The following is a 13,435-nucleotide window of genomic DNA, read 5'->3' on the forward strand; positions in this document are numbered from 1 at the left end:
CAACAAAACATGTTTAAGCCTTATTATCACAGCCACTGTTTATTTCTCTTTAGCATTCAGAAATTTTTGTGCAGACTCTTAAAGAAAGTCTTCTTATACTCTTCATTGTTAATTTCTTAATGTTACCAACGCAGAATGCACATGTTCAGACATCAACGTCAGTAAAAGTTAATGCCACAAAAAGATTTTATATGACGAACTTTGTCTTTCTTGTCTTTCACACAGTTTGACATTTTTTAAAAAGCCCTTCCTCTCCTATCCTTTGCCCTCTCGCCGACCCACCACACACACACTCTCTCGGTTCCTTAGCTGAGGGAGCCAGGCAGTGGTTAGATGCATTTTATAGCAGCATAGTGTTAATCCTTGCCTCTGGATAGGCAAAGTCAATTTCCCATTTCCTGTCCCCAAAATGGCTAACAACAATAATGCAGTGGGATGTTTTTATGGAGTGTGGGGGGCCTGTGTGGGCTATATGTATATATAAACTGATACAACACACACAGGCACTCTTGAACTGGTAGTTGTCCATATCTGTAAAGGCCAGATTGTGTATCAGAACCAGTCCATAGCCAGAAGGCCGTTAGTGACATTACTGTTTATTTTGCATTTATAAAAGGAGGGAGAAGCATGCTTCTGCAACATAATAAAAAGTAAGGATGGAAAGTATAAAGAAGAAAAAGCAGTTTCTGTCTGTGTGATACTGTTATGAGAATGTGACAAACCAGAAAACATCCAATTTGGGATCAAACTATGTTACATCCCAACATTTGGCACAAACAATATAGAGGATGGACATAGTAGTATCACCCACATTTAATGAACTCCTGTTGTGAAGTCTCAATCTTGGTTGTTGCTATTATTGTTCTTTTGAATCTACAAGTCCACAGAAAGAGGTGAGTCTCTCATTAACATGCTCATCAGTAAAGACGTCAGAGTTTCTCACCATGTCTTTAAAGCTCAGTCCAGCCATTCTACAGATGACCTTGGTTTCAGCTATACTCTTTCAGTCATTATCCAGATATCATAGGTGAAGGTTGAAATGTAGATGGATTGGGCTATTGGCTCAGCTTTCTCTTCTTCACAACATTTGGGTTAGGGCTGGGCCATATCATACCGTTCACGGTAATACCGGTGTAATTTTGGGCAACGATAGGAAAATGAAATATCGCGATAGAATGTGGGTGAAACGCGCATGCGCAGTGCCTATGTTTCCATACGCACATGGCAGCGGCGCTGAATGAGAAGAGCGAAAGCGGATCGTTAAATGAAACAGATGAACCAGAATTGGTTTGTAAAAATGCTGCAACTTCAGTGGTGTGGAACTGGTTTAGCTTTTGTCCGTCAGATACACAACAAAGCACTATTTTTGGTAGAGCATGCTAGCGGGCCGTCGTTATTACCGTGTTGTTTGGAAAATACGGCACACTTAAAATCAATCGTTTGATTTTTCTGAAAATCGACAGTGCCCCTTATAATCCCGTGCGCCTTATGTATGAATTCTGGTTTTGTTTACTGACCTTGAAACGATTTTATGTGGTGCACGGCGCTCGAAAATCCGTCAAATGTTTTAGTACGACTTTGCTAAGCTACGAACCCGCACTGCTTGATGGATTGTCGGAGCATTACGGCTACCGTAGGCAGGCGCTTCGCGGAGTGATACGTACTGTGCTTCAACATAATATTACCGTATTGTGTGCGTATAACCTCTTTTTAAGTTTTGTGGATATTATACATGGTTATGCTGAGGATATGTCGGCTAATTTCCACTGGAAATGCCTTTTGGTTAAACTGTCAGCAAGGAATTGGCACTGTTACATTTTTATATAACTTTAATGCACATAAAAAACAGCTGCTTGTTTAAGTGAAAATACATTGATGGGGTTTTTTGCACTAATAAAGTTGTGGAGTTGTAAAATATTTTGTCTAGTGTCAATTATATCATCAGTTATATCGTTATCGCAAATTTTCAAATGTATATCGTGATAAATATTTTTGGTCATATCGCCCTGCTCTACTTTGGGTACAGTTCCCTGATATAACTGCTGACATTCCACTTTCTTATAAATCCTGAATAAGACCCAGAGATACTCAGACTTGCTTAGGCTCCCCTTTATCCTCCAACCAAGAGGGCCCATTTTGAAATGTGAAAGTCTTCTGTGACCCACAAACAACTTAATAACTGTTATGATCATGGCACAGGCCAGATATAAAGCATTTTCTTCTTTGCGTTTTACTGATTCTCTCTCCTTTGTTTTCATGTAACAACCTACGTGTGCGCTATTAGACAAATAATAAACAGCTCTTTGTTGGTTATAAGTCCCATAAGCCAAACTAAATTGAGTCTGGATTCAAATTTTCACGTACTTATTTTGTAATTTAGTTGTGAAGGAAACATTTATAGTTGCAGATGTCGTGTCTGATGTCTATATCCAGAGCTAATTTCCAACATCAACCCCTTAAAGGGGTTTTTCCTGCTCACAGTTAGATGGCAAAATCATTACCTTTACTCTCAGGTGGCTCCACCTGAGAGTAAATATACATATAACTACTAAATGTGTTTTATAATGGGTAATATAGTCTAGACATCAAATTTTTAAACAGTTCATAAACAGTTTTCAAGATATATTTGATCCTTTTCTTGTTTGTTTAGTTTCTTGTTCCTTTTTTTAAGTGCTAACAAAATATATTTATGAATTCCTTGCTTTGTTAGATACTGAGACCTGGGAGAGAAGTATTTTTCTTTAAGTAGTGTCATCGTTTATTTTTCTTCTTGCTCTTTATCTCTCTCTCTGTCTTCTTTCCTTCTGCCACTGCCTCTTTTTTTCTTTTCTTTTTTTTTTAATCAGTCTCTCTCTAAGGTGTGTTCCCGTCTCCCTGTGGGCATCCCCCTGGGCTCTCTCTCATACACATACACAGAGTGCATTAGGGTTGCTGTCATTTACAATACAACCCCATTGTCCCCGCCAAACAATGACTACAAACAAACAATTGACATGGAAATGGAGAGATGTAGCTCATTAGCGGGCGCTGCTTGTTTTGTTAATGGATAAATGGGCAGCTTCAATAGGCCAGCCCTAAAACCCCTGCCTCAATATGGAGAAGGCTGATTAACAGGAAACCACAGGGAGGGAGAGCAGTGACAGAAAAATGCAGCTTCGTTCTCCCCTGGGTCGTATGTGGCTGTGTTTGGGCGAGGGGGGGTGCAAATTTAGGAGTTTGTGTGTATTTGTGCTTAAAGGTTGAGTCGTGTAAAAGATGAGTTTATGTTAACTTCCGCTGCAGTGGCTTAAATCATGCAGGCATTTTCACCTTTATTAAATACCAAATTGACTCATCTGTCTTTTTCAGTCAGTATATTCTCTTATAACTTTCCCCATCTGTTTTCAGTGCAGTTCAGTTAGATTCACTCTTGTGTTTTTCTGTTATTTTGATCTACTTTTGGTCCCTTATTTTTCTGGAAATCACCCACTGACATTCCTGTCATTTTAAATTACCTGTCCAGGATGTTTGTTTACTACTGCCTGGTTACTGTATGTAGTGATGGCCTGCCCAGTGAGGGTGCTGCTTGGTGGGGTCATCATCTGTTAAGTGCTTGCCAATTGACATCATCAAGGTTTTCGTGTGTGTGTGTGTGTGTGTGTGTGCGTGTGTGTGTGTGCGTGTGCGTGTGCGTGTGTTATCTGTGGGATCAGATTGGATCGACCTGAAAATGGCATTTCTGCCATTGCTGTGATGGTGACAGCTCAATACTGTATCTGTCTAGAGCCAAGATGGTGCGTGTGCCTATCTCTGTGCTCCTAGCTCCATAATGCAGTGAGAGGTGTACATGCTTTTCATAACAAAACTTTTTTATTATTTTTAAGACTTGTTTTGTTTATGTTTTAGGGCTTGTTGAAGTACCAGGTGTGTGCAGATCATAGTTTCATGCATGATGATTTTTCAGATGCGCTCAAGTACCATCATGAGTGCTATATTCAGCAAGGAGTAAGGACAACAAGTAGGAAATCTACAAGTAGGAAAACATCACTGAACACAGTGATTTCTTAAGCATAAACAGTTTATTGCACTAATAATTGCACATTTATAAGGTTACACCACAATTGCTGGGTAATACTAGCTAGTTAGGGTCATTAAGGCTGATCAGTCGCATATAAGTATAGACCAGTTGGCGACCCTCTGGCAACCTCAGGTTGCTAGGGAAAAATACATATTCTCAGTTTCATTGTCACCAGGTGAAATTGGCCGCAAAGATGGTGCTGCACCGAAAACATCCTTGCGATTGATTTGGTCGCTAGCAGACTACAGAATATATACTCTTCTCTGGCAACCATTGGTTACCGGGGGTCACTGACTGGTCTTTAGTCTACTGGTCACCTGCGTGAATGGGGACTTCCTGCCACCATTTCCAACCAGTTGGGGAATACTTATTTTTCCCTCCGACTGGTTTTTGCCAGATGATTGCTGACTTGTCTCTAGGCCAAAGAGCTGGAAAATGTAATGATACAATATCAGAATCATTTTTATTGACCACGTTTGTGTACACATACAAGGAATTGGGCTACAGCTATTTCTTTACTCTCAGTGTATGTAACAGAGTAGATGACAGACAATACTGACATCACCATATCAACATACAGTAACAACATGTAAAGCATGTTTAGGTGCAGAGTGCAAAGATTTTGGAGTAAGTTACCGATTAAATAAAGGATGGAGTAAGTAGTTACTACATATACAGTGTGTATATGGCATGCTTTAATTCAGTGGGCTTATAAACCACTAAAACTGATAGTTCATTGAGCAAAGCAGTCATATATATCTAAATAACAGCTATAACATCATGCATTCTTAAAATGATGCAGTGATGTGGAAATAAATATTAATAATTTTTTTTTTAAATCTGTGTCTGTCCAAAAGTCCCTGAGAGTTTTTTACTCATGTGTGCAGGAGCGGGATGCTGAGCGGCGAAGACAGCTGAGAGAACGAGCCAGGCAGCTGATAGCTGAGGCTCGATCTGGAGTCAAGATGTCCGACATGAGCCTGCTGGATCCATCAAGCACTGGCAAAGGTGGCAAGGCGGGCACTGCTGGAGGTCAGCTCACACAGCAGCAACAAACATGAAGTCTTGATAGAGACATCATTTCCATTTGTACTTTCTTTATCCACATTAGCACACTTTCAGAGTTTTGTTAAAAGCATTTACAATTAACTAACATTCACTAATGCTCATGGGCTGTAATACAAAAGAAAAGTCACAGTAGCATGCTTTCGACATGTACTCACTTTCTTCATCCACACATGCTAAGACACACGCATTTCCATTATGCTCTCTAAAGGGGTTCTACTTAATCCTCAGAGAAAAACAAAATGTCATTTGACAACAGCCGCGGGTCTAAAAAACACCACCCTTATATTCAAACAAGCAGTTTGCCCTGCAAGTCCTCCCTCGTCTCGTTCACCCAGTAATTGTTAATCAACACAACGCATTGTGTGGCCAAATTATGCTCAAAACACCAGACACTTCTAATAACAGCTTGCAGAGGTAGCAAATGCTGCCCATGTGCATTTCCCACTGCTTTCCATTTCCTTGAAATTGGGGTTATTATCATAATGACCATTATCAGGCCTCCAGAGTCATTTGTTTATGATTCCTCAACATTACACCCCTCTTTCTGGTTATTCTCTTTAGGTGGATCAGAAAAGGGAAAGAGGAGACAGCTGAGGACAAAGAGTGAGAAGTGGAAAATGCAGTTAAACTAAGTTGTGTAGTTGTGAAGAGGACAAAGAAAGAAAGTGTTTGACTGATAAAAACAAAAGAAAAGTAGAGAATATTGGGCTTTTCTGATGAATTAAAAGGTTTATCAAAATAGTTACCAGTCAGTGGTTTATTGGCTAAGCGTTGATGTACTTGAGATGATTAGACAACAAAAGATGGGTCAGAGAAAATACCTAAAAGCCTGAAAATGGCGATGCACTCCTTTTATGCTCAGGAAAGAAGAAATCAAAAACAAATAATCCCTTAACGAGGAGTAAACATTCAGCGACATGTCGGGCAGAAGAAGAGGAGACGGACAGTGAGGCAGAGGGCGGGTAGCACTTGATTTATTTGCTCTTTCAGCTTTTCTGAATTGGACTAATTGTTGATCTCATTAAAAATGGAGTTGGAGGAAAGAACGGAACAAGGGAACAGGAGGAGGAGGAGGCGGTGGCGGCGAGGAGAAGAGAGAAATGCTGTGGGCTGTGATACACAAGGCCTGCCGAGCAGAACGGCTAATCCTAGCCCCTCTCTCTCTTCCTTCTCTCTCCCTCTCCTCCTTCAGCGCCATTGACAGTCCTTTAAGTGCAGCTCGGGCTGCCCGCAAAGAAACTTTCCAAACTCCATCACCATGGCCTCCCATTAATTAGGCCTCAGCCAGCCACGCAGGAATGGCGCTTGCTAGCACGCTCCACATCGCAGCTAGCAAATTAGAAAAAGGAAAAAAAACACACACACACAAAAAAAATGCTGTTATGTTGACTCCCTCCCCTTCTTTCTTTGTTCTTGGTCTCTCCCCCACCAAGTAGTAAATAACGGAGGAGGGAGCTTGCAACACTGTGTACTGATTATATTGTTTTAATCCATGGTGGGTTATCCATGCAGTTCCATATGAGTTTCTTCTAACGTGCTTTTCTTGTTTTGTTCCTAATGTGGAGACACTGTTGTTTCTATTGAGCCCCTGTGGAAATTTAATGGAATATACACTCTCATGTTTTTGTGGTTTTTGTTCCCCCTTCATCTTTTATCTGGAAAAAGAAAGGCGGGTAACAGATCCTTGAATTGGTGGAAATTAAACTGGGGTCTCATTTTCACTTTGTGTGTCAGATATTTTTGCGAGCAGGCACTAAACCCACACGGATCGATGTACTCAGAGACCTTTCTTGTCTCTCTTTTGGAGTTTGCTGCATTTTCATGCCAATAAATAAATGTATTAACTAGTGTATCCGTGTGGATAGAAAGAAAATGTGCACAGAGCCCTGAAACTTTACATGAGTTTTCTGCAAACAAAAGCCATTATATTAGATTTATTGTTGTATTGAGAGCACAATGTGGATGGAGATGGTTAACAACAGGATCTTAACACTTACTCTTATCACAGATTAATATTATCACAAACTAACTAAATGTCTCGCTCTGTACTCCTCCCTTATTCTTTTTTATTGTGTTCTCTTAACACCTTTCTATTTTCTAAACCTTATCGTTGTCCTTCTTTTTTTTCTTTTTTTTTATATCATCACCATCTCCTTTTCCTTCCTTCCTGCTCCTTCTGCTCCTTACTTCATTTTTTGCCTCCTTTCTGCTGTCCAACTCCATACTTACAGATGTTTTGGACGGAGTCAGAAGTCATCATGAGGATGTTGGTGTTACTGGTGTAAGGGGTGAGGATGAGGGAGATGTGAGGGCTGAGGAGGAGCAGTTCCACGTTGGTGGTGATGATCATGATGTTGATACCGCTGCCACATCTGCATCTGCACTGCCTACTAACCTGCTGCCACTGGAGGCTCTTCCAACTACTTCCAGCACCCAGGGTCCCCTGGAGCTTACTAACCCCAGCTCTGAGCTAACCTTTTTGGGTAAAATAACTGGCTGACGCTGTGCAGTTTTGCATGACTCACTGTCTTCTTTTATTTTTCTAACTAATTCATGACCTGCCTGGACATTCTTTAACATCCCCTTTAGTACCTAAATCCTCTTTGCCAATAGTTCACTCAAGTTACATTGAATTACATTGTCTTCAGTTAATTACCATTTTAACTGAATATCTAACATATAGTGCATTTCAAATATACTTCATTTTTGATTTACCAGAAGTTGTTATCCATCTTTTGTAAATTTATCCATTAGATTTTGTTTCTGTAGCTCTCCAACATGATTTTAGGTCCCAAACCTAGCTGAGAAGAATTTAATGCCCAAACCTAACCAAGCACTCTTTAGTACCTAAACCCAACCCAGAAGACTTTAGTGCATAAAGCTAACCAGTGGTTTATGCACTAGTTGTAACTTTTATAGCCAGTGCGCTGGTTGAGCTATGCAGGTATTTAATTATTACCAGGCTTCACATTCACTTGTTTTTTCATTTAGTCACTTACCTGAGCCCAAGCTTTTCATCTTTTCAGTTCATTTCCACAAACTACTCTTCATGCACTCTAACTTAGTAGTTTGAAGCTGCCAGACTATTGGCATATAACTGTTGGGTTTTTTCTGTTTTCTTTTATAATTAAAAAAAGTAATTAAAAACTCTGAAAACTGCTCCCTAGACATAAACAAAACAAAAAATATCTTCAGTAAAGCATTTGCTCAAATCTTCAGAGGTAAACTAATTACTTTGTTTGTATTTCATTTATTTTATTTGCCTCTTTAATTTCCTGTCGATGTGAGATAGGTGAGAGTACAGTGAGGGACCAGAAGAAACAGACATTAAAAAAAACAGACAAATGCTTCCTCAAGCTTTGAAGTTCAGTATCTCTGCACTATTTTTGTTTCACAGTTGTGTTTAGGGTTTTGGGGGGGTTTGCTGGCAGTAATTTTTATGTAGTCTTGAAAGCAATTGATTGTGGTGATTGTAACACTAAGTGGCTGATACCACTGTTTATTGTGTTAATATTTCCACTAAAAATGGGAAGTCAAGGTTATTCAGCCTACCTGCTCCATTGTGTATATATGGTGTATTTGTACGTTTGTATTCAAAAAGCGTGTGCCTGTGCTTGGCATCTGTATACGTGCATCCTCGCACTTGTGTGTGTGTGTGTGTGTGTGTGTGTGTGTGTGTGTGTGTGTGTGTGTGTTTGTGAGTGTGCATGTCACGGGGGGAGGTGACACATGAAACGGTCGCCCTCCTGTTCTTTCATCTTCTTCAGTGCAGTGCTCTGGCCTGGCAGGGGAGCTGTGGTTACCAGTCCCTGGAAAATAAAGCTGTTTGCAGCTACTGGCAAGCAGAGACAGAGAAGGAGGGAAGAAAAAGGTTAAAAAACAAATTAAGAATGGGTGGAGGTAAAAGTAGGAAAGACGTCAGATTAACAGAAGAATGAGAACGAGTAGAGATTATTAGATTGAGAAATATTCTGGGAGAAAATTAGTGCAAATGAATTTTAACATGTTAAGCACATGTTAAACTGGTTCTTCAGTGATCATTCAGAGCTCCATATTTTTATTTTTGAAGTTCAAAATCACCTTCACTTATCTGTGAGCATAAGGGGTAGGATTACACTACGTGTACACTCAGAACCTGGGCAATAATGCAAACAGGATGTAAGACTTCCTACTCTTTCCACGTGTGTGTGTATACTGTATATGTTGTATTTTCACGTGTTTGTTGTGTATATATTCCTTATCTGTGGGTTTGCCTTAGTGTGTGGATGTTAGCGCTGACCAAGTTGCTTCTCCTTTTTGGTTTTTGTGTAAGTGTGACATTGATATAAATTGTAGAAGTAACCCCCTTATTGCTTATCAGTTTGTCCCTTTCTTTCTCTTCAGGTACAAACAGTAAGCATGTGGATCTGAAGCTGAAGAAACTGGTGGAGGTCAGCCCAAGAGGAGTCACTTCTCCGTCATCCCCATCTTCCACCTCCTCCTCATCGTCACCCACTGCCTCCTCCTCTACCTCCCCGCTCAGCCCTGCAGAAGGACCGGAGGTACGCTGACCTCAGAGCACCTACTCTCTAGTTTTCACCTCTTTCCTTTCATCTCTCGTTCTCTTGTTGTGTGTGTGCGTGTATATATGTGTGCATCTCTTCCACCTTTCTCAGCACACCATCAAAGACTTAGTCCGATCAATTAGGTCCGATTGACCCCGCTTGTCAGCCGGCTGAGCCTTTGTAGACATCAGTCACCTAGACCACTTCATGTAACACCATAGTTTATCCCCTTCTGTCCATGCGAGTCTGTCTAAAGCCACGAATCATGCACACACAGACAGACATCACAATGCTCTACATAACATGTAGCAGTCCCCTCTATTAAGCGTGACCTTTTCAGATAGTCATAGATATATATATATATATATGTGTGTGTGTGTGTGTGCACGCACGTATAGGTTGGGAACAGGGGGTTGTTATGGCTCCTTGCGTCTATAGCTTCTGATGTGAATATTGAGTCAACAACGCAGTCGGCCGGTTTGAACATCTGTTTAATTGATTTTGAATGTCAAGTAGAATAAGGTGAGTATGTGTGTGGCTGTCAGTACAAGCAAAACCCTCTGTGCTTATGGCGACACAGGGTGTCTTTGATCATCGATTCACATAAACACCCTCTTGTGTTCAAAGCCTAAAAGGCTTAGTCCTTTATGGCCAAAGGAGTGTGTATGCGCGCGCGTGTTACCGCTTGACCCTCAGAGAGGTAAAATTATCGTTTGGTACATTCCTAACTCTTCTCATAGCACTTTACCCAAAAGCGTATTTACATACTCTATTCACATCTGATTTGAGCTCCATCACTATCAGTGGAGTGGGTCTGCTGTGACATGGGTTATTTGTTAAAAGGGTGTGAAATACTTTTGCTGATTAGTTATAAAAATGTTACACGTGAAGCATTTGTGCCTTTTAAAACTGTGAACTTAGTGAATCCGGTAACACTGAGACATCAGAATTCACATCTACTCATTTACAAAAAAGCTGTGTGTCATAATTTAGAGCGGGGGGGTTCGGTTATTATTTCATTCTCACTTCACATGAGCTGAGTTTAAAATCTGTGGTTTAACTGCTGATTAACTTTTTCATTACAGTTTTACACAGGAGATTTAGACACGCGGTATTTAGGAGTTTCATGTTGTCACTGATGCAGCAAGAGGTATTTTAGAGACTGTATCTTGAAATGGTGTCTGTACAGTACATCAACAAGTGCTCAGGGTTTCTGCCTGAAAAGCGGCTTTGATGGGTGCCGACTTGTATTGTTACACTCAGTGTATTGCTAACAATCTGCTAAGATGGTAAGTTTGAGACAAAATTTGTCCAAAATGCATCTCATTGGCCAGTTTACAGCTGTTAGAGAAAGAGACTGGATAGTACAGAAAAAAATGATCTCTACAGTGGATATTAGTGGGCAGATATCAGCTGAACAGGTAAAACAGTGTTAACTTGCAGCCTGGTTCTTCATTTCTTTCTTAAAAGCTGAAAGGTATGAGTAAGTCAATAAGTTGCATTAGATTCTTGAATGTTGCAGCTTTTATATAAAATAAAATAACAAAAGTCAGAGCAGCCCCAGTTTCTGGGCCCTGGAAACCATTAGTGCTTGATTCGGTTACTGAATAGTACGAACACCTTAAAGACTGTTTGTTTCATGTGAAATTTCCAATATTCATAAACCATTTCTAAGCCTAACAGAGCCACACTGGCACTAATGTAATCTTTGTCGTCATTGAGAAATTCTGCCGTCTGTTGTAAAGGTGGTACACAAGAATTTAGTAATACTGTAGCTCCATTTATGTGCAGCTTTTATTATCTCCAGTTTTAACTTAAGTTCGGTGCAGTTTTATGATTATAAAATATAAAAACTACCACAACTACTAGATTTTTACAGTAAACCTGTGCAAATGTGAATAATCGTGTCTGTTCTCCCTCGTCAGCTGACTGGGTTAATTTTTTCTGTCCTTTAAAATATGGATAAATTGTCCCAAGAGGATCGGGACTCCCAAAAGTCCTTCAGGCCTTTGGAACGACCTGCAGGAACGTCACACACACACACTCGTCCTCTCATTAGCGATTGTGTGTATGCGCAGCCTCGGCAGCACACGATAAGGGCATGCAACGCTCAGCAGACTGCAACATTAGTCACGCAGCCCCCTGCACACACATTCAGACTCACACGCACCAAAAGCCCTGAATCACCACTGCCACAGCTTGCCACAGCTCACCACAGAGATGATAGCGGTGATAAGAGATGCAGAGGGGAGCGGCAGAAAGTAAAAATTACACCCCAATATCTGCTCGTCCCAAAGCGTAAAAAGGAGACAGAGGGGTAGCCAAGTGGGTATGCATTGTGGGTGGGTGTGTTTGTGGGTGTGGGTGTGTGGCTGAGAGAGAAATGTAAGACTTTGTTTTTTCTTTTCTTTTTTTTGTCTTTTGGTTGAAATGCAGCTGCTGAACTTTAAGAGGGTGGCTGTTCTTTAACCTGTAGTTGTAGTCTAGTGAACAAGTCACAATTCACAACAGTTAAACAGTATGTAATAATTGGAGAGGCAGGCCCAGTGCCCTAATCAGTCTCCCCAGGGATTAGATTATTCTTTTGCTAAATAAACCATTCCCTGCACATATTGCTAGAGCTTGCAGCTTTTACCACTCAGTGTGGTAAAATCTTTAAAAAAACATCCTCATGAAAATATGACAAGGACAGGAGCATTAATCCAACAAATCCGTTGACATCCAATTATCAGTGATTGTTTCATTTTTCTTTAAACAAACATATGAAATATTCATAAAATCACTAACTGGATGGACCTTTGTCTTTTATATGACCACTATCACTAAGTTTTCAGCTGCTTTGCATCACGCTTTTGTATTTCTTGTTTGCTTAAACTATATTTCTAAAACAATATGTTTAAGTCTGTAGATCTGCACACTTGACATGATTGTCTGTATAAATGGATCTTGTCATCTTTATTTATGCTAATAATAACGTTTTCATACATATATACAGAATACATAGAGAAAGCCAAAATATATAATAACAATAATAATAATAATAATAATAATTAGAGGAAGAGGAAATCACTTTAAAGTAAGCCTATAAAAATGTGTTTTAAATCATTTAAATCAGGGCTGTCAAACAGAAGGTCAAGGGGCTCCTGACATGATTTTTGGACTTTTAACTATATTTTCATAAGTTTTACACTAATAAATGTCTCTCCCATGGCCATTCATACTGCACAAAAGTAATTAAGTAATATATAAACGGTTAAATGACAGAAAAGTTCCTGTTTTTTCACTGTCTACCATAGAATTTTCATTTTTGGGGGCGTTACAATAGGTCCACAAACACCTTCTGTTTTATCACAACTACAAGATGTTTTGCATAATGAGCTACCAGCTAACTTTTCTATAATTTTGCACATGTATTTCTTACATTTTAAGATCAAAGAGTCATGCTGAGAAATTTCTTTGATTTACTACAGCAGCATTTCTCTATCAGGTAGGAAAATGACATATTGTTGTAATTACACTTCTTGTACATATATATTAAGATATCTCCAGGATTAAATGTGCAGGTAAACTTCTTTACAGTGACACATAGGGGAGCTTCACTTGTCTGGCTCACCCAAGATTAAAGTGGCCGATGATGTAAAATAAGTTTCACATCCCTGATATAAAGGAAGTCACCTATTCTCTCAGCCTCATCTACTCAAACAGGTCAGAGTGGGTGGCAAAAGCACAGTGACATTTAAGTTTAAGCTTAAAAGTGATCAGTAAA

General features: G+C 39.9%; 1 protein-coding gene across 6 annotated transcripts in view; it reads left to right on the plus strand.

The window, feature by feature from the left end:
- Positions 1 to 13,435, plus strand: part of ehbp1 (EH domain binding protein 1) — a 159,240-nt gene that overhangs the window by 106,020 nt on the left and 39,785 nt on the right. For 4 of the 6 annotated variants that reach the window (XM_025897774.1, XM_003438236.5, XM_005473668.4 and 1 more), the window contains 3 exons: positions 4,945 to 5,089; positions 7,357 to 7,608; positions 9,509 to 9,666. In XM_025897774.1, coding sequence (XP_025753559.1) covers positions 4,945 to 5,089; positions 7,357 to 7,608; positions 9,509 to 9,666 — 555 coding nt within the window. The remainder of the gene's footprint in view (positions 1 to 4,944; positions 5,090 to 7,356; positions 7,609 to 9,508; positions 9,667 to 13,435) is intronic. The other 2 variants (XM_019366884.2, XM_005473669.4) reach the window with 2 other exon arrangements.

This window comes from Oreochromis niloticus, linkage group LG13, assembly GCF_001858045.2.
Source record: "Oreochromis niloticus isolate F11D_XX linkage group LG13, O_niloticus_UMD_NMBU, whole genome shotgun sequence".
Taxonomy (NCBI): domain Eukaryota; kingdom Metazoa; phylum Chordata; class Actinopteri; order Cichliformes; family Cichlidae; genus Oreochromis; species Oreochromis niloticus.